The following is a 27,300-nucleotide window of genomic DNA, read 5'->3' as shown; positions in this document are numbered from 1 at the left end:
TTTTGGTTCCTTAGTTTTGGATCCAGTCAGTCGGATCTTCATTTTGTGTCTTCTAGTTTTCTGTACACCTTCCGTGACAGCAACTTTTTGCAGTGGGAGGTGTGAATCCAGGTTGGCCTTCCTTCCAGCTTTAGAGGTTGGTGCAGTCAGCTGGACCTGGAATGGACCATCAAATCAAGGTGCTAATGCCCTTCTTAAGTGCCTTTTCACAGTGACCCAATCTCCAGGGTTTAGTGAATGAGTCCCTTCCAATGAAGAGGGATCTGGAATAGAACGAAGAACACGATTATGAATATGCTGTAATCTCCTGTGCCATGCCCCTTCATACTGTGTTAAATATGAATGCATGGTCTTGAGCTGCTGGGGGGAAATACAGCCCTGTCCTTGGCGCAGTGCCAAACAGTATCTCATAGGGACTCGGCTGTGTTTTCCTATGAGGAGTTACTCTGACTGTGTATAAAGCTATAGGCAAACATTCTGTCCATGGCTTTCTGGATTTTTAGCTTCAAGGTTCCATTCAGGCGTTCTACCTTTCCGCTGCTGCTTTGTGGCCTATGGGGTGTGTGATGCCTGCTCTATGCCTAGAGCATGAAGTATCTCCTGTAACTCTTTTGAAGTGAAATGAGTTCCGTTGTCACTTTCAATCACTTCAGGAGCTCCAAATCTACACACCACTTCGGACAAAATTTTCTTAGCCTCTGTTTTTGCATTAGCTTTGGTTGTAGGCCAGGCCTCTGGACAACCTGAGAAGAGGTCCACAGGGTTGTCTCGATACCAAAATTTTGATTCGGTTTCGATGCCATAAAAAAGTATTGTGATACTCTATCCCACGTGAAAAAAATAAAACTCCAAAAAAGCCGCGTGCATTCCACATTTTATGGAACGTCCGCCCCATAATCAGACATCCCTATCCAATTTTTTTGGGGAGGGACAAGGTGTCTAAAAAAATAATAATTGTGAATCGTATGTTTATTTATTTATATTTTCTGTTATGGCATTAACTGCTTAGGAGATTTTTTAAATATTTAAATTTTGGACTTTTCAGAAGTGGCGATATGTAATGTTTGTTTATTGTTTATATATTTTATATGTAAAATTTGGAAACTTTTTATTTAATAACTATATTTCTCCTCTCTCTTAGGGGCTAGAACCTGGGATCTTTTCATCCCTTGTCCTATTCACCCTAATGAAGCTCTATTAGGGTGAATAGGACTTCACTCTCCCTGCTGCCCTGTCCATAGTATACACAGCAGCAGGGAGATTACACTGGCTGCCATGGTAACCGATCGGAGCCCCAGGATTACACTGCTGGGGCTCCGATCACAACTGCCTCTGTACCACCAATGAAGAGGGCAGAGGGGACCCTGTGGCCATTGCCACCAATGATTTTAATATTAGGGGGGAGCAGGGTGCGCACTGCGCCACCAATTATTAACCTTTAATTAACCTTTTAATACAGATACAGGAGGCGGGTGCCGGCCTCTACGACAGGGCGCTCCGATCAGCGGCAGTTAACCCCTCAGGTGCCGGCTATGTGATTTCTGCCGGCGGCACCCGTCTCCTGTATCTGTATTAAAGGTTAATTATCATTGGTGGCACAGTGGCAAGGCCGGGTACCTGCTATGTTGACTGCTTAACTCTGGGGCTCGGGCTGATGCTGGAGAGGACGCAAAACACTCAGGAGGAGGAGGCTGCCGCTGCCATTCGCCGAGCTCACTAGCTCAGACGGCGCAGCAGTTTATTACCTTTCACCCGTCCCGTCCCGCCTCCTGCTTTGATTTAGCCACACATTTATTGGTGGCAGTGGTGCGGGCACCTTCAGAGCCTGCTCACTTCATTGGGCTCAGCACCGGCCGCATCATAGGATGTCTGGCTTGAGAGAACATACGCCCGCCGAGCGCAATGTTCTCTCATAAGAGGAGATACTAGACTGCGCAGTAGCGCAGCCTAGTATTGGAAAAAATGAACATCCCGGTACCGAATCAATACTGGCATAAAAGTGTTGAAATTTCGATACTCGAAAGAACCCTAGTCCACACATACCAGAAGTTGAATGAAGTTCGATACTCGAAAGAACCCTAGTCCACACATACCAGAAGTTGAATGAAGTCAATCTGCAGTCTCTGAAAAGTGTATAGTGGCTTTGGAGTGCACCTGGGGGGCACTTTGACAGTCCTTGCTATGTTATGGCAATCACAGAGCATGCACCCCTGGAACATACTAAGCAGCAGCATTGTTGAACCCCAGGGCCACCCATCCTTCACTCACCACACTTACCATCGCTTCCTTGGACTGGTGGGTTAGGCCATGTGATAAGGCACACATCAAAGGGTATCGTACCCTGGGAAGGCACATTTAGCATCTACGGCATATAGACCTTTCTTATTCTTCTCGGCCTTTCTTCTTACCCACTCTTCCGTTTTTTGTTTTAGGATTGCCTCCCCTTTTTGTGGTACTATGTCCACAGTATGACCTGTTATTGGGAGGGGTAGCAGGGCAGCCTGCTTTCCAGCTGCATCTGCCCTACGGTTCCCTTCTGCTTCCTTTGCTTGCTCTTTGGTATGGGCCTGTACTTTGACAATGGCCACTATCTTTGGTAATGTATATCGGTATAGCTGAACCTTCATTTTGTTCTATTTTGAGTTTTGTATGAACTTTATCATCTATTCCACTGTTCCATAACAACTTGGCCTTAGAACACATTCTGTGAAGGTGATCTGTAATTGTGCTGTGATATGGATATTTGTAAGGAAAAGGGAGTATTTCACTCAATTCGGAACACAATGCGAAATATGCAGTGTGAACAGTTATACAGGTGAAACTCGAAAAATTTGAATATCGTGCAAAAGTCCATTTATTTCAGTAATGCAGCTTAAAATTGGAATTTTGTGAAAAGGTTCAATATTCTAGGCTCAAAGTGTCAAACTCTAGTCCGCTAATTAATCCATATCCCCTGAGCAAAAGGTACCTGAGATTTGGGGTTTAATAAGCGCTAAGCCATAATCATCCAAATTATAATAAATAAAGGCTTGAAATATCTTGCTTTGCATGTAATGAGTCTATGGCCGAATGCACACGGCCGTGTTCCGTGGTCGAGAGCGGTCCGTGGTATGCTGGGCTGGATTCCTGTTCAGAGCAGGAGCGCACGGCGTCATTGGTCGCGGAACACGGCCGTGTGCATTTGGCATATCTCATATGTTAGTTTCACCTTTTAAGTTGCATTACTGAAATAAATGAACTTTTGCACGATATTCGAATTTTTCGAGTTTCACCTGTATTTCAATGTTCTCAGGGATTCTAGGAAATGTTTGTGGCTTTTCTGCATTTAATGGATCCAGATGGTCAGGTCCAGTATTAGACAAGTGACCTTTTACCTAGTTTTCAAACCACAAGATATTGCCAATATGCTATCATGTGTAATTATGTAATCTGCTGCGTCTAATTTTAAGTATTGTAACCGCCTTGAAACTCCCAGATACTCCCGTTATTCTAGGGTATATTAATAAAGATATTTGGGAGTGGTCTCTCAGATCTCCTTAGATACAGCAAGCATTGTCTGTCTGTTATCGGCCGATTTAAAGGGAACCTGTCACTGGGATTTGGGGTATAGAGCTGAGGACATGGGTTGCTAGATGGCTGCTAGCACATCCGCAATACCCAGTGCCCATAGCTCTGTGTGCTTTTATTGTGTAAAAAACCCGATTTGATACATATGCAAATTAACCTGAGATGAGTCCTGTATGTGAGATGAGTCAGGGACAGGACTCATTTCAGGTTAATTTGCATATGTATCAAATCAGGTTTTTTACACAATAAAAGCACACAGAGCTATGGGGACTGGGTATTGCGGATGTGCTAGCGGCCATCTAGCAACCCATGTCCTCAGCTCTATACCCAAAATCCCGGTGACAGGTTCCCTTCAATTAATTACTTTCTACCTGAAAATTAAACTACTCTGACAATTGCTACAGTGTATCGATGCAGCTATAATGTATCAGTCTGGAGTCCAAGCTGTTTAGCTGATATGGGTTGTCTAGATACGATTGTAACGAACCCTCAGCTGTGAGAGGTTGAGATATTGTATAAAGCCTCGTATTTAGTGACCACGTTAATGGCTGTAGTGTGGTAAGGTACCATAACCAGACTGGCACACACATGGCGGCACCAGGATTTTCCTGAACATGGGGAAAATAATGATAGAAACATATTAGTAGATGGGAACAATTGACATATTTCACAATTCTATAACTCGCCTATGAAACTTCTATCCCTTAGCTATATCCCCACCAGTACAAGGTTTATGGAAATACCTTGCAATTAACCCTTTCATCACCCTGAACATGGCAACCAAGAAAACTAACACAAAGAAAAAAAATGATACAATGAACTTTTATTGTAAACTTTTTTTTTTTTCTAAAAATTTTCTTTAAAATTTTACGTTTTATGACTTGTACGTCACATGGCAGCAAATATTTTGTTATTTTATGTCACTGTAACATCCTGGGCAAGAAGACTGGTTGATTTATTTATACGGCAGAATACAGCGGCATATGGTTAAATAAAACATATGTCCCTGCTACTCGAGGCTCCCAACTAGCACCCCCCCCCCCCCCCCCCCCCTGTAAGTTTCCGCTTTGGTCAAAGCAGCAGAGCCTTTGCGCTTTTGCAACAACTTGGAGCAGCAGCGCAGGCGTGAGTTTGACAAGGGCAGTTCTCCAGACAAAAAAAAAATACCTAGTAATTTTGATTTGCTTTCGTCACCATAAAGTATTGCGATACTCAATACCCTGCAAAAAATAAAATAAAAAAAGCAGCGTGCATTTCGCATTTTATGAAACGTTCGTCCCATAATAGAACAGTCCTATCCTATTTTTTTTTTGGGTGACAAGGTGACTAAAAAATGGCAAATCGCATGTTTTTTATTTATTTCTGTAAGGCTGCTTTCACACTAGCGTTCGGGTTTCCGTTCGTGAGCTCCGTTTGAAGGAGCTCACGAGCGGACCCGAACGCAGCCGTCCAGCCCTGATGCAGTCTGAATGGAGGCGGATCCGCTCAGACTGCATCAGTCTGGCGGCGTTCAGCCTCCGCTCCGCTCGCCTCCGCACGGACAGGCGGACAGCTGAACGCTGCTTGCAGCGTTCGGGTGTCCGCCTGGCCGTGCGGAGGCGTGCGGATCCGTCCAGACTTACAATGTAAGTCAATGGGGACGGATCCGTTTGAAGATGCCACAATGTGGCTCAATCTTCAAGCGGATCCGTCCCCCATTGACTTTACATTGAAAGTCTGGACGGATCCGTCCCAGGCTATTTTCACACTTAGCTTTTTTTAGCTAATATAATGCAGACGGATCCGTTCTGAACGGAGCCTCCGTCTGCATTATTATGGGCGGATCCGTTCAGAACGGATCCGCCCGAACGCTAGTGTGAAAGTAGCCTTACGGCGCTCACCACATAGATATTTTTTCATAGTTTGAATTTTTCGGACGCAGCGCTATGTAATATGTTTATTTATTGTTTATCTATTTTATATGTAAAATTGGGAAAGGGGGGACTTAAACTTAATATTTTAGGGTACTTTCACACTGGCGTTTTTCATTTCCAGAATAAAGTTCCGTCACAGGGCTCTATACCGGAAAAGAACTGATCAGGCATATCCCCATGCATTCTGAATGGAGAGTAATCCGTTCAGGATGTCTTCAGTTCAGTCTTTTTGACTTATTGGGCAAAATAAAAAACTGTAGCATGCTACGGTTTTGTCTCCGCCGAAAAAAAAATGAAGACTTGCCTGAATGCCGGATCCGGCATTTATCCCCATAGGAATGTATTAGTGCCAGATCCGGCATTCAAAATGCCGGATCTGTCCTTCCAGTCTGTGCATACGCAGACTGGTAAAAATGTGTAAAAAGATACAAGACGGATCTGTCTGTCCGCATGACAAGTGGAGAGACGGATCCGTTCTTGCAATGCATTTGTGAGATGGATCCGCATCCGGATGCGTCTCACAAATGCTTTCAGTCACATCCAGATCGGCAGATCCGACAGGCAGTTCCGATGACGGAACTGCTTGCCAGATCACACTGCCGCAAGTGTGAAAGTAGGCTTAGTGTTTGTGTTTCTATGGGGCTGTGCACATGAGCGGTGATTTTCACGCAACGAATGCCCCAAAGAAGTTGATCGGGCTGCGTGAAAATCGCAGGCATCCGCATGCAAGCGTGGATGTGGTGCGATTTTTCACGCATGGTCGCTAGGATGAAAGTCTCTTCACTGTTATTTTCCCTTTATGTTATAAGGGAAAATAGCATTCTTTAATACAGAATGCTTAGTAGAAGGTCAATTGAGGGTTAAAAAAAATAATTAACTCGCCTCCTTCAATTGATCACGTAGATGCTGGTCTCCTGTTTTGTTCTTTCTTCAGGACCTGTCTAAGGACCTGTGGTGACGTCACATGGTATATCACAAAATTCATCACCATGGTAATGGACCATGTGATGAGCTCAGTGATGTCACCACAGGTCCTTGAACAGGTCCTGAAGAAAGAACAGGAGACCGGCAGCTACGTGATCAATTGAAGGAGGTGAGTTAATTTATTTTTTAACCCTCATTGGCACTGCGCCACCAATGTTTATTATACTGGGGTGTTGGGGGTGGGGGGGCGCACTATGCTACCAATGTTTATTATACAGGGGTGTTGGGGGGGTGGGCGCACTGCGCCACCAATGAAGGTAACTGACCTGTTAATACAAATACAGGAGGCGGGTGCTGGAATCAAATAGCCGGCACCCGACCTCTATGACAGGGAGCTGCGATCCACTGCAGTTAACCCCTCAGGTGCCGGCTATTTGATTCCAGCACCCGCCTCCTGTATGTGTATTAACAGGTCAGTTATCTTCATTGGTGGCGCAGTGGCCACAGCCCCTCCCCTCCTCCTCCTGTCTCTCTTCTTATTGGCGGCGGCAGCACAGGGGGAGGAACCACTGAGAAGAACATCGGCGGCGGGGCAGAGAACTATCTCCTGTGCCCCGCCGCTGTATTCAACGGCAAAGCTGCGGCGGCGGGTGTAGTCGCAAATGGCGACAAGGGTTGTCTCTTTATACAGATCGATTTGCTCATCTCTGCGTGGTATACATTATTTTTTGCGGTAGCCATATATCGAAGTGCAGTCCACTGCTTTTTCTTATATACTGGTAATTTGGAAGAAAAAAAAAAACCACACAAAAAAGGTATGCTGTTGCATACCACCCTGTTGGATACCTCAATTAGGGCAGTGGGGGCCTATGGATACATTTGGCTCATTTTTGATAATTACCCCGTGTAAAAATGCCACCGAGCACCCAACAAATAAGCAAAAACTCGCGGTGTAAACATCATCTATTGGGGAAGATTCGGGTGCCCCTCTAAAAACATTAGTGTCAGCCGCACCCACTGTTCTTAGTGGGTTCGGCCACCAAAACAATGATGTTCGTGGGGGGCCTTTAGTCCCTTGACTGCTGCTCCCAATCGAACGGTATGTTACTGTTGACGGGACCAAAAAACACCCTGGTCCTGCGGGGAGCAGAACGGGTGGGAAAGGGGCATTTTAGTACCCCAGAAAGGTGAGTGTTGGTTAAACGTTAGAACCATAGGGGTGTCTGCTCCCCTTTTGATAAATCATTTTGTATAATGGAAGGAAGATGCCTCTTGCTGCTCCTGGACTAATAATTATCTCAGGAGGTTCTCTTCTGAATCTTAAAGTGACTGTCAAGAACGACAAAGCGCCTCCCCTGCTGAAGCTCGTAGCTGCCTGCAGCAGACTCTGTGTCAGGCGGATTGCTCTCACCGCATCTCACGCCACCAGTTGCAGATTTCCTGAGATAGGCGGAGAGTTGGTGACCTCTTGCACACCATGGTTGTCCAAGGGGAGGGGGTGTTAATATTTAAACTCAGGAGAGCATGGCTGCACCCTGCAGATCATAAAGCTTTTATTGGTGTTTTCATATCTATTGATGGAATCTTGTTGAACTGGCTGCTATGACACTTGCCGCTCAGGAAGAGTTGGGGTGACAACCTGTAATGGCGACAGTTGTTTCTCCCAGCATTTCCTCCACTTACCTCAGGGCTTTATTCACACAACATCTGTCTGCGTAAAACGGATCTGTGAAAAACGGATAGCACGTGGATAAATTGCATGAGTTAATTGGAAGAGGCGCGTGTATTTGTGGGGAAAAAACTGATGTTTGAATTGCCCAATTGACTTCTAGGGGTCTTTGCGGTCCGTTTTTAGGACGGACAGTGCATAAAAGACAGAACCTGTTGTGTGTTGTAGCTCCCAGACCCCAAAATAACAATGTATTGTGACTTGCAGGGGCACGTAAAGCTCAGATATGGTTTCATTGCATGCTCTATGTTTTGCAGGTTCCAGGGTTTTGTGAAGGAGGATTTGGCACACAGCTTCCCCATGTGAACGGATACGTGAACTGTAATGTGCTGGTTGGGTACAAGGCCGTCTATCGGGTCAGCTTTGCCATGTCCATATTCTTCCTAGTCTTTTCCTTGCTGATGATCGCAGTAAAGACGAGCAAAGACCCCCGGGCTGCTGTACATAATGGGTAAAGTGGAATTATTTTGGGGTGAACTAGGGTGGGTATAACAAAAGACCATCGTCTGCTCAGTCTTGAGCTTTTATGGACGTGGAGCTGTGACCATCTCCCATCCTTTTCATGTCATTACTCCGGAGCTCTGACATAACCTTAAAGGGGTTGTGCAGAATTAGGACCACTCTTGTCTGTGGGCTCTGGTATTGCAGATTAACCCCAATGAGTACTGCAATACCTAAACCAACCCATGGATAAGAGTGGCGCTGTACTGGAAGGAAGCAGCTGTGGTTTCTATTCTCATTTATCGGCCTGTGTGGTTTTGACTTTTCATGACCACAATGAGAGTGTAACTTTCAATTTATTTTTTATTGTTTTTTGTCTTTTAGGTTTTGGTTCTTTAAGATATTGGCCATTGTCGGTATTATGGTGGGAGCTTTCTACATTCCAGAAGGACCTTTCACAAGAAGTAAGTGTGACAAACATTAGTAGAGTGCATTATGATTCCTGTGTTCTTGACTAGTGTTGATCAAAACAACATCTGAAGTGGAATTCGGTCCGAAGTTTAGGAAAACTTTGATTCTAAACTAATCTGAATTTTCTGACGTTTCGTGGTAACGAATCAGTTTTCCTAAAATAGCGGCTGCACAGGTTAGGAAGTAAAATTAAGTAGAGGAGAGAAGCCCCTGAACTCAAGATCACCCATAATGCCACTCAGCCAGCCAATCCGCCGGTATCCGTCCCCCTGTGATGTCACAGCTATGCAGAGCCCTATAAAACCCTGATCCCGCGCAGTATCTGCCATTTTCCTGTGAGCCGATCATAGGTGTGGCTGCAAATTCTTAACAGAGTGTAGGACCGTGATAGCCAACAGTTTAAGAGGCCGAGTGCCCAAACTGCAACCCAAAACACACTTATTTATCACAAAGTGCCAACATGGCAGTTTAACCTGAATACCGATATAGCATATCTTCCATGTACTTTATCATTTAGCTATATCAGCCTGCCTACATTTAATGTGCTGCTCCTAGTGCACCCTGCGCTGATGAATGGCAGAAAAGGTCTAAGGCATATTGGTACACCATAGACTTTTTCCAGGGCGTGGGTGCTCACAGAGATGCCTCCGATTGCCGCCTCTGGCACCCGTGCCATAGGTTCGCTCCCACTGGTGTAGTACAATATTGGAGAGGGAGAGTGTCCAGAGATCCCCCTTCCATCACAGTGCCGTCCAGAGATCCCCCTTCCATCACAGTGCCAAACCCACCAAAAGTACACCTTTTTTGGTAAAAAATTTTTATTTTCTTATTTTCCTCCTCAAAAACCTAGGTGCGTTTTATGGGCAGGTGCGTCTTTATAGGGCAAAAATACGGTATATTACCTTATGTTGCTGCTGCTGACTATGGTGTTCTTTAAAAAGTCAGTGTTCGGAAAATCTTATTTTAATGAACACGTTCTTACATCTATTTTATTTATCTGTTCTGCGCAGTGCTATTAAGAAAATAGCAAGTTTTGTATTTTGTACTTTTGCAGTAATGCAAATATGTTATTTACTTTAGTAAAAAGTTTTATTTTGAAAAACACAGTGCATTTCAGTTCTTGAGTTGAGCATAACTACATTTCAGCATTGTCAGTAATTTGTGTGTGTTTTTGCCTTGAAAATCCAAGCGAATAGACCTCTAGCACAAGTCCCTTTAAAATATTGCATTGCATACCGTTATCGCAATTTTTAGGGCCCTAATCTCAATCGCACAAAATTCCCATATTGTGCAGCCCTACTTCACGCTAAACTAAAGGGGGTCTCTGAGATTTTTTATAGGAGTCTGCTTATTTTTTCAGAAAGGTCACCACCGTGGGCAATTGTTTCTGATATTGTGGCTCAGCCGTGACTGTGGCCGATCTCCAACAGCAGACACAGCCCGTGGACAAAAGTGCCGCTATACAATGAGGCAGTCCTGTGTGTGTATACACACTGGTCTAAACCTGTAAATGGAGTCATACAGTCGGGTGGTGTAGTAATCTGCTGAGGCTTCACTGTTGTCACAGCCACGTCAGGTGACATGCTTGCTGTGACTCGGTTGATTCCTTCGGGACTGAATTAGGCACACTTTACACATGATGGCGCTGGTGATCTTTCGGAACTTGGCGCGGCTGCTGTAGGTGAAACCAGTCGTAGGATCATCACTGCATTCTTTGGTATTTTTTTCAGCATGGTGGTGGATTGGACTTTTGGGGGCTGGCTGCTTTATCGTCATCCAGCTGGTTCTGCTCATTGACTTTGCTCATTCAGTGAACGAGGTGTGGGTGGAGCGCATGGAGGAAGGGAATTCGAAATGCTGGTATGCAGGTAAGGAGTCCCGAAGGAGACGTTTGTAAGGACTGGACTGTATGTGATCTGTATGGCAGATCTAATTCTTGCCATTATTTTCGGTGCCTCTAGTTCTGCTGATTGTGACCAGCCTTCTGTACATCTTGTCGCTTGTCAGCGTCGTCCTTTTCTATGTGTTCTACACCATACCTGGCGGATGCAATGAGAACAAGTTCTTCATCAGTTTCAACATGATTCTGTGTGTGATAATATCCATCATCTCCATTCTCCCCAGAGTACAGGTACAAGCTATGTCACTGAGACATTTTTTTTGTGGGGGTATACCCACCACTGTTTTTCGCTTTTGTGTCAAAAAATAGTTTGAGATGAGGAAATCACCATTGCTGCTTCAACTTATATAATGAAAGTAGGGCATTTAATATCACTGGAGCGGGAACTTTTTACGTTTTCCATAAATTTCACCCAAAAGCCAAATATCCCTGACTTTTTGTGAGCTGTGTGTGTGTATATAAAGAGAGAGGTATGTATGTAGAGTGGATATAAAAAGTCTACACACCCCTGTTAAAATGTCAGGTTTCTGTGCTGTAAAAGAATGAGACAAAGATAAACCATTTAAGAACTTTTTCCACCTTTAATGTGACCTATAAACTGTACAACTCAATTGAAAAACAAAATGAAATATTTTAGGTGGAGGGAAGAAAACAAAAAACTAAAATAATGTGGTTGCATAAGTGCGCACACCCTCTTATAACTGGGGATGTAGCTGTGTTCAGAATTAAGCAATTGCATTCAAAATCATGTTAAATAGGAGTCAGCATACACCTGCCATCATTTAAAGTGCCTCTGATTAACCGCAAATAAAGTTCTGCTGCTCTAGTTGGTCTTTCCTGAAATTTTCTTAGTCGCATCCCACAGCAAAAGCCATGGTCCACAGAGAGCTTCCAAAGCATCAGAGGGATCTCATTGTTAAAAGGTATCAGTCAGTAGAGGGGTACAAAAGAATTTCCAAGGCATTAGATATACCATGGAGCACAGTGAAGTCATCATCAAGTGGAGAAAATATGGCACAACAGTGACATTACCAAGAACTGGACGTCCCTCCAAAACTGATGAAAAGACGAGAAGAAAACTGGTCTGGGAGGCTACCAAGAGGCCTACAGCAACATTAAAAGAGCTTCAGGAATATCTGGCAAGTACTGGCTGTGTGGTACATGTGACAACAATCTCCCGTATTCTTCAGATGTCTGGGCTATGGGGTAGAGTGGCAAGACAAAAGCCTTTTCTTACGAAGAAAACCATTCAAGCCAGGCTACATTTTGCAAAAACACATCTGAAGTCTCCCAAAAGCATGTGGGAAAAGGTGTTATTGTCTGATGAAACCAAGGTTGAACTTTTTGGCCATAATTCCAAAAGATATGTTTGGTGCAAAAACAACACTGCACATCACCAAAAGAACACCATACCCACAGTGAAGCATGGTGGTGGCAGCATCATGCCAAGGGGCTGTTTTTCTTCAGCTGGAACTGGGGCTTAGTTAAGCTAGATGGAATTATGAACAGTTCCAAATACCAGTCAATATTGGCACAAAACCTTCAGCCTTCTGCTAGAAAGCTGAACATGACAACGACCCAAAGCATACATCCAAATCAACAAAGGAATGGCTTCACCAGAAGAAGATGAAAGTTTTGGAATGGCTCAGCCAGAGCCCAGACCTGAATCTGATTGAAAATCTGTGGGGTGATCTGAAGAGGGCTGTGCACAGGAGATGCCCTCGTAATCTGACAGATTTGGAGTGTTTTTGCAAAGAAGAGTGGGCAAATCTTACCAAGTCAAAATGTGCCATGCTGATAGACTCATACCCAAAAAGACTGAGTGCTGTAATAAAATCAAAAGGTTCTTCAACAAAGTATTATTTTAAGGGTGTGCACACTTATGCAACATAAATATAAATATATATATATATATATATATATATATATATATATATATATATATATATATATATATATATATATATATATATATATATATATATATATATTTTCTCTTCCCTCTACCTAAAAGATTTCAGTTTGTTTTTCAATTGAGTGGTCCAATTTATAGGTCACATTAACAAAAAGTTCTGAAATGATTTATCTTTGTCTCATATTTTTTTACATCACAGAAACCTGACCTTTTTAACAGGGGTGTGTCGTGTGTTTTTTTTTTTTTTTTTTTTTTTCTATCCACTCAGTGGATCTAAAAGTGAGTACACCCCTCACCTTTTTGTAAATATTTTATTATATCTTTTCATGGGACAACACTGAAGATCTGACACTTTGATACAATGTATAGTAGTCAGTGTACAGCTTGTATACCAGTGTAAATTTGGTGTGCTCTCAAAATAACAACACACAGCCATTAATGTCTAAACCAGTGGAAACAAAAGTGAGTACGCCCCTAAGTGAGAATGGCCAAATTGTGCCCAATTAGCCATTTTCCCTCCCTGTTGTGACTCGTTAGTGTTACAAGGTCTCAGGTGTGAGTGGGGAGCAGGTGTGGTAAATTTGGTGTTATCGCTCTCACACTCTCTCTCATACTGGTCACTGGAAGGTAAACATGGCCCCTCATGGCAAAGAACTCTGAGGATCTGAAAAAAAGAATTGTTGCTCTACATAAAGATGGTCTAGGCCAGTGATGGCTAACCTTCAGCACTCCAGCTGAGGTGAAACTACGACTCCCAACATGCCCCATAGATTTCTATGGAGTTCTGAGAACAGCCAAGCAAGTGTGCATCTTAGGAGTTGTAGTTTGACCACAGCTAAAGAGCCGGAGGTTAGCCATCATAGGTCTAGGCTATAAGAAGATGGCCGCCGTGCTGCAGCTCAATTTCAGGGTGGCAAAGACCATACAGCGGTTTAACAAGACAGGTTCCATGAGACCAATATAAACTTATTCGGTTCAGATGGGGTTAAGCATGTATTGTGGCAACCAGGCGAGGAGTACAGAGACAAGTGTGTCTTGCCTGCAGTCAAGCATGGTGGTGGGAGTGTTATGGTTTGGGGCTGCATGAGTGTTTCCGGTTGAGGGGAGCTGCAGTTCATTGAGGGGAACCATGAATGCCAACATGTCCTGTGACATATTGAAGCAGAGCTTGATCCCCTCCCTTTGTAAACTGAGCCGCAGGGCAGTATTCCAACATGGTAATGACCTCAAAGACGCCTCCAGACGACCACTGCCTTGCTGAAGAAACTGAGGGTAAAGGTGCTGGACTGGCCAAGCATATCTACAGACCTAAACCCTAATGAGCATCTGTGGGGCATCCTCAAACAGAAGGTGGAGAAGCGCAAGGTCTCTAACATCCACCAGCTCTGTGATGTCCTCATGGAGGAGTGGAAGAGGATTCCAGTGGCAACCTGTAAAGCTCTGGTGAACTCCATGCCCAAGAGACTCAAGGCAGTGCTCAAAAATAATGGTGGCCACACAAAATATTGACACTTTGGGCACAATTTGGCCCTTTTTACTTAGGGGTGTACTCACTTTTGTTGCCAGTGGTTTAGACATTAATGGCTGTGTGAGTTATTTTGAGGGCACACCATATATACACTATTTTATATAAGCTGTACACTGACTACTATATATTGCATCAAAGGGTCATATCTTCATATTTACAAAAATGTGAAAAGTGAGATTGTATGTGTATATATGTGTGTGTGTGTGTGTGTGTGTGTATATATATATATATATATATATATATATTATAATATAATCTCATTCTAATCCTGCCTGTAATGATGAGCAGATAAGCTCAGTAATTCCATTCAAACCAAGAAGAGGACCCTATTATTAGACTTAGTGGCCAGTGTGAAACCACAACTTCGTTTGTTGTGTATTTATTTATTTATTTTTTTAATTTATTTTTTAACAATAGAAAATAACTAGAACTGTGCTTTTTCTTTGTGTTGCAGGAATATCAGCCACGATCTGGCCTCCTTCAGTCCTCCATGATTACATTGTATACCTTGTACCTGACCTGGTCTGCTATGTCAAATGAGCCAGGTGAGTGAAAACATGTGAGATACTTCTCTGGATCCTTTGCTGAATCCAACCATTTTTAATAGCTGTCCTCCTATAGTTGGTGATGAAAGTTTATTTTGCATTCTGGCGGTTCAGTGATGGAGGGACGTGGATTTTCCCCTGTAATAGGATCGGTTTCTGTTTTTGGTAATGATGGATAGGAGAGCAGATCTTCTAAACATTAGTCTTTTATTGGTGATCTATAGGGGTTGTTCATCCCCCGAGGGCTTTTCGGGCAGGCCTCCCAGCATGGCTGAATCTGCAGTGGGAATCATACTTATCTGATCCGTGCCACTGGGTTCTGGCTTCTTCGCTCCCCCACCACTGGTCTTCCCTCATGAACATCCAGTTTGATGCAGGCCACATGACCGCTGCAGCCAGTGACTGGCCGCAGTTGTGATATGTGCCCCTGGCGACACCTGAGATCTGCAGGGGAGCGAAGGAGCCAGAATCCAGTGACAGGGTTCAGGTAAGTTTGATTCCTTCCACAGGTCCGGCCATGCTGTTTTGGTCTGCCGGTGTTGAACAACCCCTTTAAATCCACATTTTGCCCCTACGACAACACTGGAGAATTTGAACAATAAGTATTATCGTGGTAGCGCATATTTTTTTTTTTTCTGAGGTCCTTTTTAAGCACTGACAAGATGTTGGGTATTAAAGATATCTCCGAGTGACAACCTCTCCTTGTAGCCAGGAAATGTCAGTTCCTTATCACTTATACTTAGACTGGAGGAGTTAGATTCATGCTTGAAAATGTCATTTAATTAATGTCATTGAATTGTAATGTTGTTCTCCCCACAGATCGTACCTGTAACCCAAGCTTGATAAGCATCCTGAACCAGTTCACTTCTCCAACAATTAGTCCTGCCAATGTGTCCGCCTTGCCGCATATTCCCACACCTGAGCCGCCCAAGTCTCTGCAGTGGTGGGACACGCAGAGCATCATCGGTCTTGTTATGTTTGTGCTGTGTCTCCTGTATTCCAGGTGAGCTTTGCTGGCGATGGTTTATCCTTAGCATCATGAGAAAAATTAAGTTTTCTGGGGAAATTTTATTTTATTTTTGAAAATGCCCAAAGAGTCCCCTCTGCCTCGGTCCCTGCTGTCTTCCACCTCCTGTCTTGCTCGATACAGCCAGGAACACTAGGAGAGCAGCGGAGGATCGGTGGAGGGGATTGTTTATTGTTAACATTTTCTGGCCCTATTTTTTATGAATAAAAATCTCCCTGGTAAACCCCTTTTAAGTCATTTGGATTGTAGTTACTGCCTTGTCAGCAGTATTATAGTAGTCCGATTATACTTGGGAGGCAGTATTATATTCCTTTACATAGGGGGCGGCGTTATTGTACGTTAATGTATTTTTGCACATAGTGTGCAGTAATATAGAAGTTATATTTTTGTCTGCATAGGGGGCAGTATTATAGTAGGTTAATATATTTTTGTACATGGGGGCAGTATTATAACAGTTCCATTCTTGTGCATGGGGGCAGTATTATGGCAGATCTATATTTTTTTTTTTTTTTTTTTTTTTTTTTTTCTTATATATATATGAGGAACAGAAATAAAGTATTTAGTGGTAGGATAGTCAGTCTTTGTCAGGCCAATGAGTGAATGGGCTTAAGCCAGGGATATGCACACATAAACAGTCACTTCCCGGCCCCTACTCTATTCCGTGAGCGTACTTTTGTGCACTCTTATGAGACATGTACTCTCATTGACCGCATTGTATATGTCTGCCAACCTTTGTTCCCTTCAGTATTCGCAACTCCAGCAGCAGCCAAGTGAGGAAGCTGACCCTTTCTGGCCATGACACCGCAATGCTGGATGACACAGCTGGCGGAGATGCTGCGGAAGGCGAGGTTCGGCGTGTTGTGGATAATGAGCAGGACGCCGTCCAGTACAGTTATTCCTTCTTCCATTTCATGCTGTGCCTTGCTTCCTTGTATGTTATGATGACCCTAACCAACTGGTACAGGTGAGAACTTTATATTTTGTTAGACATCAGCTAAACTTTACATTTTATGTGGCATGCAGCTTAATTTATTGGATGTTTGCTGTGGCGTCCCAATAATGTACATGGCACCACAAGCCTTTGTAGATTGTGTAATGTACAGCCTGTTAACCCGCAAGCTCCATAAGTTTCTTCAGGGTATGGCCGTGTGCGGTATAAATGCTTTTAGTGGAATTTCATATGGAAAATCTGCAGCATTTAGGCCCCTTTCACACAGCAAGAATTGCACCCGCACTGAATCCGGAACTCATTCACTTCAATGGGGCTGTTCAGATGGGCGATGATTTGCACGCATCACTTGTGCGTTGCGTGAAAATCGCAGCATGTTCTATATAGGCCCCATAGAAGTGAATTGGGATGCGTGAAAATCGCAAGCATCCGAAAGCAAGTGCGGATGCAATGCGATCTTCACGCATGGTTGCTAGGAGATGATGTTAGTAAATTGATAAAAGTCAATTTACTGTATTTTCCCTTATAACATGGTTATAAAGGAAAATATTAGCATTCTTAATACAGAATGCTTACTAAAATGTTGCTTGAGGGGTTAAAAAAATATATATATTAACTCGCCTCATCCACTTGATCGCCTTTTCTTCTTTCAGGACCTGCAAAAGGACCTTTGACGTAATCACGCTTACCACGTGGTCAGCGTGGTGGCATCAGCGCAGGTCCTGCTGAATGAACATAGAAGATCCTTCTATCTTCTTTTAGCAGGACCTGAGCTAGATTACGTCATCAAAGGTCCTTTTGCAGGTCCTGAAAGAAGACTGCCGGCTGCGCGAACAAGTAGATGGGGTGAGCCAATTTTTTTTTTTTTTTTTTTTTTTTTTTTTTTTTTTTTTTTTTTTTTTTTACCCCTCAATCCATATTTTAGTAAGCGATCTGTATTAAGAATGCTATTTTCCCTTGTAACAAAGTTATAAGGGAGAATAATAAAATGAACAGAACACCTAACCCAAACTTAAACTTCAGTGAAGACGTTTGGGTCTGGGTACCACATTCAGTTTTTTCTCACGTGCGTGCAAACCGCTTTGCACTTGCGCGGAAAAAACATCTGAACGCAATTGCAGTCAAAACTGACTGCAGTTGCGTGCCTACTCACGCGGGTTTCCCGCAATGCACACTCTACGCATCCGGAGCAAATCCGGGACGCCTGTGTAAAAGAGGCCTTACAGTAGGAGCGCAGTGGATAGGTTTTAACAAGTGTCATCCACAGCCTGTGAAAAGTTTCCTCCTTGGTATCCGCACTTGACAAGCAGTTTGGATTTTAAACCCGCAGTATGTCCACTTATGGTACGGATTTTACCCTTTGCATTGCAAATCTGCAGCATCTCTGCACTAAAAATCCATCAGATTTTGGTGCCGATTTAAGCCAGACAGACTGTGGAATTTCCTCTGCGGACCTACCATGTGTGGCCTTTAAAGTGGATCTGTCAGCGTACTACTAGCCCACATGGTACAAATATATTGTCATGGCTAATAGCATCAGAACAGGATATAGTTATGAGCGTACTGTATTAATGAGGGACCCCCCCCTTAAAGAGGGAAACATAGTATGGCGACACATTATCTTCAGTCATATGTTTGTGAATAGATGCCATCACAACTCCCACTATTGCTGCATAGTCAGGAGTTTAGTAAAAGTGGGTGACATTCTTTGCTGGAGATTTAATACTCAACATATCTGCTAACACCTGAATGTCCCATAAGCAGATCAAATGATGTAAAGGCTGAATGGGATTTTCAACACTGACAGAAAAGCAGAAGTCAATGGGGGGAATTCATTACACCTTGAACGTCCGACAGGGGCTGACTGGCAACTTTTGGCCCAGGGGGCAAGTAACACCCAGAGGCCCACTGAGCCCCCCCCCCCACTTTCGTCAGCCATGTAAATTAGAACACCGTAAAACAAAATAAACTAGGCATGCTCCGATATATTGGCTGCCGAAACACATCAGCCGAAAATTGCATTTTTGGTATAATGCCGAAAGTGTCATTTTCTGGCTGATACAGTGCATCCGTGTATTCTCTCCTCCCCGCTGGGCGCTGCTCTGTGTCCCCCCCATGACACTTGATGACTGTATAACATAAACATATTTCATTTGAAAACTTACAGTTACTTGACCCTTGGGGATCTCGGACGCCACTTCCACGCTTTGGCCGGGGGCTCGGCGGAGCTGATGTTGTGTTTTATCCTAATGAGAAAGATTTCATAATAAGGATTTGGAGAAGAGGCAGAAGGGTCACAGAGCAGGGAGAGGCTGGGGCTGCTACTAGGGGGTCATACCATGGGGGAGTAATAAAGCCCACCATAATGCCCCACCCCCCCAGTAGAAATAATTCTCCTTATAATAGACAGTGCACAAAATACCCCCTTGTAATATCCCCAGTTGAGCTAATGTCCCCATAGTGCCCCCTATAATGTGCCAGTAGCCACATAGGGCCCCCCTATAATGTGCCAGTAGCCACATAGGGCCCCCCTATAATGTGCCAGTAGCCACATAGGGCCCCCCTATAATGTGCCTGTAGCCATATGCCCCCCCCATAATGTGCCAGTAGCCATAGCCCCCCTATAATCTGCCAGTAGCCATAGCCCCCCTATAATCTGCCAGTAGCCATAGCCCCCCCTATAATCTGCCAGTAGCCATAGCCCCCCCTATAATCTGCCAGTAGCCATAGCCCCCCCTATAATCTGCCAGTAGCCATAGCCCCCCCTATAATCTGCCAGTAGCCATAGCCCCCCCTGTAATCTGCCAGTAGCCATAGCCCCCCCTGTAATCTGCCAGTAGCCATAGGTCCCCCATAATGTGCCAGTAGCCATAGGCCCCCCACTAATGTGCCAGTAGCCAGATAGGGCCCCCCCCACTAATGTGCCAGGAGTAGCCAGATAGGGGCCCCTCTATAATGTGCCAGGAGTAGCCAGATTGTGCCCCCCTGCCCCCCACCCCCCTCATAAAGTGCCAGCCTAGTAGCCAGATTAGGGGGGGCCCCCCTATAATGTGCCAGGAGTAGCCACCACTAGCCAGATTGTGCCCCCCTGCCCCCCACCCCCCTCATAAAGTGCCAGCCCAGTAGTAGCCAGATTGGGGGGGGGCCCTATAATGTGCCAGGAGTAGCCACCACTAGCCAGATTGTGCCCCCATGCCCCCCACCCCCCTCATAAAGTGCCAGCCCAGTAGTAGCCAGATTAGGGGGGGGGGCCCTATAATGTGCCAGGAGTAGCCACCACTAGCCAGATTGTGCCCCCTGCCCCCCACCCCCCTCATAAAGTGCCAGCCCAGTAGACTACTGGGCTGGCACTTTATGAGGGGGGTGGGGGGCAGGGGGCACAATCTGGCTAGTGGTGGCTACTCCTGGCACATTATAGGGGGGCCCCCCCCCCTAATCTGGGGGCCCCCCTATAATGTGCCAGGAGTAGCCACCACTAGCCAGATTGTGCCCCCTGCCCCCCACCCCCCTCATAAAGTGCCAGCCCAGTAGTAGCCAGATAGGGACAGAAATAAAGAGAAAAAAAAAAAAAGTCAGTCAGACATACTTACCTCCCTGCTTCTCTGGACTCCCGCCTCCAGCCAGCACAGAGATGCAATCACTTTACGGCAGTTAGGCCGCAGGACCGGCGCAGGGGGCGCGATGACGTCATCGCGCCGATGACGTCATCGCGCCGCCTGCGCCGCTCCGGCGCACTGCTCCCCTGCTCCCCGTCTCGTCCCTGGCATAAAGCGTCCCTGACATAAAGCGGCTGTTTATTCCGGCCCGGCCGGCCGGGACAGCAAGCCAGGGAGGCCCGGGGGGCAATTGCCCCCCTGCCCCCCGGCCCAGTCCGCCCCTGACGTCCGAATTCCTCATTTAAAAACTCGCAAAATAGGACTTTGCAACCTTTTGGGCTCACTTGCCCAGAATTTTTGCAACTTCTGTGCATTTTTGCACCACTCACTATGACTTGCTTAAAAGAGTTGCAGAAAGTCTAAAATCACTCCAGGGTGGCATAGAAAAACTGGAGAAATATTTCTGGACAAAAGGGTTAAGCTTGACCCCCTTTGCGCTACCCTGACGTAATGGCACATCACCAGGGTGTCAGAGGTTTATTTAGCGGGGTCATTGGCTGATCCTGCTCCATACACGGCGGATGCTGGCTGTGTATTACTTGTACATCCTGCACTCACTCATTTAACCTTTTCATATGCTGCTATAGCGACCTACGGCATTTGGGGGGGGGGGGGGGGTTAGACAGAGGGAGTCCGTCAATTGGAGCCACCATGTCAAAATTGCAGGGCTCTGATTGGTTGCTATGACAGCCTTGTGAAGTCTTCCAGGCCTGTCATAGTGAGCTGCCTGCAAAGCCGTGCCGATAACCTGATAATCCCGTAACAATCAGAATTCCCTGCACTGCAATAGTATTCTATTGCAGGCTATGGTACAAGGAACCAGATCGCATATTCAAGTCCCCTAAGCAGACTAAAGTACAGTGAAAAAAAAAGGGCAAGGTTTGTTTGTTTTTTTTATAGTAAAAAAAACCACAATATTCTATTTAAATAGCCTCTTTCCCAATTTTAGGGTACTTTCACATTAGCGTTTTTCTTTTCCGGTATTGAGTTCTGTCACAGGGCTCAATATCAGAAAAAACTGATCAGTTTTATCCTAATGCATTCTGAATTGAGAGCAATCTGTTCAGGATTCATCAGTTCAGTCCCTTTTCCGTTTTTTGGCCGGAGAAAATACCGCAGCGTGCTGCCGTTTTCTCTCCGGCCAAAAATACTGAACACTTGCCGGAATGCCGGCATTAATTATCATTGAAAAACATTCTGGAAAAACTGAACCGGTTTTGCGGTCTGCGCATGCGCAGACCTTTTAAAGATGAGAAAAAAATAAATACCGGATCCGTTTTTCTGGATGACAACCGGAAAGACTGATCCGGTATTGCAATGCATTTGTGAGACGTTTGCGTCTGGATTGCCAGATCTGCCTGCCGGAATCCTCTGCCGCAAGTGTGAAAGTACCCTTACATGTAAAAAAAGGGAAAAAAACATGGGTATCGCCGCATCTGCATCTGAAAATGTCCGATTTATGGGGCGAATACTAATGAAGCGCTTCTATTATGGAAGTGCTCATTAGTACCGGAGGACTGGGAAGCAGCGAAGGCTCTGTACTCACCGCTTTCTGGTCGTCGGCTGTGCAGGGCTGTGCACAGTGTGAGAGGGCTCTGACCTCACACTGTGCGCGCCTGTTCAGAGCACAGCCGGAAAGCAGGATAAAGAGGATCACGATTGTGAGGAGCGGTGGTGTCCAGGAGCAGGAGAGGCAAGTGTTGTGTTTATTTTATTTTATTTGTGCTGATGGATGGCTGAGTGTTGGGGGGGGGGGGGGGGGGGGGGGGTTTCTGATCTGAGGCATTGGGTGTCTGATCAGAGGTCTGGGGCTGTAAGCTGAGGTCTGATTTAACATTGGGGGTCTGATTGCTGGTCTGACCTGAGGTGTAATGGAAAATATTTTGATTTGATGAATATTGTCCTCCTCTAAAACCTAGGTGCGTCTTATGGGGCGAAAAATACGGTACAAACAATAAGCCTTAATAAGGCTGTATGAACAGAAAAGTGAAGTTATGGAGGAGTCCTTTAAAGGGGTTGTCCCACAAAAAAATATTCTACAAATTTTCAAATCAGCTCCTGGATCTGAATACTTTTGTAATTGCATGCAATTACAAATTTAGTATAGCCACTGAGTTATTCAATATAATGTATTTGTATAGCGCCACCTGCTCTTTGCTCTTTTTCTTATTTCTTTGACCTGCTCACTGAGAAGGCCGCACATGCTCAGTTTCATCATTTAAAGGGTTTCTGTCACCTCCATATGGCCATATACAGTGCTTACATGGCTCTGTAGCACACCAGGATTGTAATGGTACCTTTTTCTTTAGACTTGCACCAGCAGGAAAAACAAAGTTTAATTCATATGCAAATAAGCACTTGCAAGTGCCCAGGGGCGGCGTTCAGTTTGTAGGTGCCCAGGCTGCTCTGCCTTCTTTTCACTTTACTCCTCCCCAGTCTCTGCCTTTGCCCGCCCTCCAAGTCTCTTGCCTCATCGATAGGGCAAAGGAAGAGACTGGGGAGGAGTAAAGTGAAAAGAAGGCAGAGCAGCCTGGGCACCTACACACTGAATGCCGCCCCTGGGCACTTGCGAGTGCTCATTTGCATATGAATTAAACTTCGTTTGTCCTGCTTGTGCAAGTCTAAAGAAAAGAACAAAGGTACCGTTACAATCCTGTATAGGTGTGCTACAGAGCCATGTAAGCACTGTATATGGCCATATGGAGGTGACAGACTCCCTTTAACTGCCTCCTGAGCTGTGATGGGGGAGAGCATGGACACGCCTCCTTAGCTGCAGCAGAAAAGACACGCCCCCGAGTTTCCATCTTGATATAAATCTAGCTGAGCAATGAATGGGGCGATCTCTGGATCAGTGTGAGGTACAGGGCTGGTTCTAGCTTTGTTAGCAAGACATTGTCATGTACTGTCTGATTTTTAATTTTTTACATTATTTATGGGATAACGTAAGGGGTTGGTTAAAGGTGCACCAGATTTAACAAACGGTGTGTAATGTTTGGCACAAAGTACGCCATTTTGGTGGTGTTTGAACTTCATGTCGGCACTAGGCCCAACAGTGTATACGTTTGTTTTGGAGTGTTCCTTTAGTAAATAGAAAAAATTCTACAAATCAGACATGTATTTTCTTTAATTACAGCCCGGATGCTGACTTGAACACCATAACGAGCAAGTGGCCCGCTGTCTGGGTGAAGATGGCATCCAGCTGGTTTTGTCTGCTCCTCTATACCTGGACGCTCATAGCTCCCTGTGTCCTTCCCAACAGGGACTTCAATTAGATGCTTCTGATCCCCCGTCTTTTTGGTAATATCTCCAGTTCCAAAGTTCTGCTTAGACAATTCCATGAGCCTTTTACTGCTTTTCCTGACAAATCCTTTTAATTTGAAGCTTTAAAATGTGTATGCTGCTGCTTTCTAATCTGCTTCAGTTGAGTTGATGCTTTTGTATCAAGGAGCAGTTAAATTTACCTTCATGTCAGTAATATATTTGGCTAAATGTCCTATATAAATAAATATGTATTCTTTATTTTTCAGGTTTTTATGTGCAGATTTTCTTTGTATTCAGTATTTAATAGGTTTATATGTTGTGATGCAGAGCATCGCAGACCTTTCTGTCACTGGACACTTCCCAGCTGCCTCGCAAGGTCCATCTGACCCATGTTGTTATAGGGGTGAGTTCACTTGTGGCAGTCAAACTGCAGCTTTTGCAAAACCATGCTATGCCAGAAACTGCAACATGACCAATGTGTAGCATTGTCCAAAAGGAGTCCTGTGTAGCCGTATGTTTAAAGGGGTTATCTGGGATTTTTATATTTATGTCCTATCCTAAGGATAGGACATCAGTATGTACTCTATGGTGGGGGGTCTGACTTCCAGAACCTTCACCAATCAGTTGTTTGAGGAGCCAGAGCTATGGCGAGTGCCGCGACCTTCTATGCAGCTCACCAAGCACAGCGCCATACATCGTATTGTGGTTTGTGTTTGGTACTGCAGCTCATTCACTTGAATAGGACTGAGCTGTGCCTATACGACGTGACTGCTGTACAGTCACTGTGGCCTCTTTAAACAGCTGATCGGCGGGGCTCCTGGGTGTAAGCTTTCCGCCTCAGGATAGGTCATCCATATGAAATTCCCAGACACCTGCTTTAAGATTGTGTCTTATAGGTTGCGGATCTTGGGCAGTATTCACACAGCCGTATATATCCCGTTTTTGGCAGGGAATATATGTATTTCACTGGGACCATAAATATGGCCATGTATCGGCAGCCAAACGCTAGTTTCAGGCATTGGCAATACAGTTGCAAGACCCCACCACCATGGTTCTATGGAACCAAAGTTAGATTACTATAGGATTCTATGGTGATCCAAGTTGGGTTCAGTACAACCATGCAGTGTTACTGCCTTCATCCTGCTTACAAGACGGGGGCAAATGATCATCAGGCCAGAAAGATCTAGGTTATTGAGCTCCATCAATTCTTACCGCTCTACCCTTGACTTTCCAGACCCCAGGATCTTTCCTCCTCCAGTTAATTGAGCCTTTCTGGTCTGAAGGTTCTCTGCTACTGTCTAGAAAATATTATCAAGTGTGCACATGGCCTAGTGAGGTAACAATACTCTTTGAAAAAAAAGGGGGGGTTGTAGCCAGCTCACCTCATCGTCCTGCAGCAGTGCACGGGGCGGACTCAAGCCGGTCCCTGGTCAGTAGAAGAAAGTTGAAAAGATTGCTCCAGCACCGCAATGTATGGTATGAAAATCCCGGTCTTTATTGACACCATGAAATCCAGGTGAATACAGCAATAAATGACAAACACTAGTGATCCCAGGAGCCCCGGATCTACGCGTTTCGAACTGTTAGGTTCTTAGTCATCATGACTAAGAACCTAACAGTTCGAAACGCGTAGATCCGGGGCTCCTGGGATCACTAGTGTTTGTCATTTATTGCTGTATTCACCTGGATTTCATGGTGTCAATAAAGACCGGGATTTTCATACCATACATTGCGGTGCTGGAGCAATCTTTTCAACTTTCTTCTAACAATACTCTTGCCATGCAGCTGGTTTACCCAAGAGTAGCCATTCTAAGTGATTATTAATGCTGTCTAAATTTCAGATACAGGTTTGAGGTGGACCCATAGTCTGTACACAGTGGCGGTAGCTCATATTTGGCTGAGATAATATGAGAACAAAGCCTACGGACAAGGAATTGGTGGCATCACTCTTGCATGCACAGACTATGGGGTGGCTGCATCTGCTGTGTCTAGATCTTCAGCACTTTTGCACTGTATTGTATACACTGTTTAATAAAAGATTATTTAATAAAACTACCCTTTAACCAAGACTTGTCTCTCCTACCTGCAGGCTTCTGCTCTTTCTGGTCTGTTTTGTTTATTGCCTTTAAGTCAAAAGTCAAATTTATTCTTGGGGGTACAGTCACAGTCAGGGTTCCTGATGCAGTTTTGGAAGCCAAAATCCGGAGCGGATCATAAAAGGAAAAAGTGTATGTTGCAGAGTCATGAAATTCTCCTGTCTGGTTCGTATAGAGTCACGGAATAAAATGGTGCCATATTCCATGCAGTGTCTATGGGCTCAGCAGTACTGCTGTGAAAGGGCTGTGGGTCTGAATGGTTCATCATATTGCAATCCAATGTATGTATTAGGAGGTAAAGGAGTTTTCTGGGAGTTCGATATTGATGGCCTATCCTCGGGATTAGTCACCAGTATCTGATCAATAGGGGCCCGACCCCCAGCACCCCTAGAAGCTGCGGCGCTCTGGTGAGTGTCACATCCTCTTCCTAGTCATGTCATGTTATGTTCAATGGTCACATGGACTATTTGCAGCTCAATCCATTCAAGTGAATGGGCCTGGGTGGCAATACCAAGCACAACCACTGTACCAACTCTGTGCTTGGTAAGATGTGAAGGGGCGACAGCACTCACCAGAGAGTCGCGGCCTCTTTAAACAGCTGATCCGGGGTGCTGGTTGTTGTGCCCCCACCGTTCAGATATGGATGACCTATCCTAGGCCATCAGTATCAAACTCCCAGACAACCCCTTTAATTGGATAACTTTTGGATGTTCATGTGTTAAAGGGGTTGTCCGAGATTTATATCTGATTGGTGGGGTTTCGACACGGATCAGCTGTTTTAGAAAGGCAGTGGTGCTTGCAGCTTACCCGAGGCCATGTGATGTTGCATTCATCGATCACATGGCCTAGGTGTAGCTCAGCCCTATTGAAGTAATCATTTAAAAAAAGTATCAGAAAACCCCTGTAAAATTGGAGTCCATGAAAGACAAAAAGCATATTGGGATTTCCAACTACATGCACCCCCACTAATGCAGATACTGATCACCCCAGTTCTCTGTGGAGACCTAGCCCTGGAGGTGTGTGCATGCTTTGTTAGAGTGCAGGGATGCTCAACCTGTGGCCTTGCAGCCCTACAACTCCCATCATTCACTGCTGTAGGCTGTCTGGGCATGCTGGGAGTTGTAGTTTTGCAACAGCTGGAGGGTTACTGGTTGGGCATTCCTGTTAGATTGTAACGAAACTGCCAAGTGAGTGGGCTTTGGCCATTTCCATATCTTCCATGACTGGCATGGACAGTTACCATACATTTGTGGCCTCCAGAAGACCTCCATTCTCAGGATAATAAGGGCCCAGGAGCCGGGATCAGATGGATGTGTTTGTTTTTTTTATCAGAAATTAACTACACCAGGGATGGGCAAACTCGGCCCTCCAGCTGTTG

The 27,300-nt window shown here is 44.9% G+C and overlaps 1 protein-coding gene across 1 annotated transcript in view; it reads left to right on the top strand.

The window, feature by feature from the left end:
• The window catches only part of SERINC3 (serine incorporator 3), a 34,152-nt gene extending 8,981 nt beyond the window's left edge, over positions 1-25,171 (top strand). The window contains exons 3-10 of the mRNA XM_044298280.1: positions 8,391-8,584; positions 8,959-9,038; positions 10,776-10,913; positions 11,007-11,176; positions 14,843-14,933; positions 15,753-15,936; positions 16,706-16,924; positions 23,699-25,171. Coding sequence (XP_044154215.1) covers positions 8,391-8,584; positions 8,959-9,038; positions 10,776-10,913; positions 11,007-11,176; positions 14,843-14,933; positions 15,753-15,936; positions 16,706-16,924; positions 23,699-23,837 — 1,215 coding nt within the window. The 3' untranslated portion in view covers positions 23,838-25,171. The remainder of the gene's footprint in view (positions 1-8,390; positions 8,585-8,958; positions 9,039-10,775; positions 10,914-11,006; positions 11,177-14,842; positions 14,934-15,752; positions 15,937-16,705; positions 16,925-23,698) is intronic.
• The last annotated feature ends 2,129 nt before the right edge of the window (positions 25,172-27,300 follow it).

The sequence above is a fragment of the Bufo gargarizans genome, chromosome 6, assembly GCF_014858855.1.
Source record: "Bufo gargarizans isolate SCDJY-AF-19 chromosome 6, ASM1485885v1, whole genome shotgun sequence".
In the NCBI taxonomy this organism is placed as follows: domain Eukaryota; kingdom Metazoa; phylum Chordata; class Amphibia; order Anura; family Bufonidae; genus Bufo; species Bufo gargarizans.
Note: the sequence above shows the minus strand (reverse complement) of the source record. Positions and strands in the feature narration are given on the sequence as shown.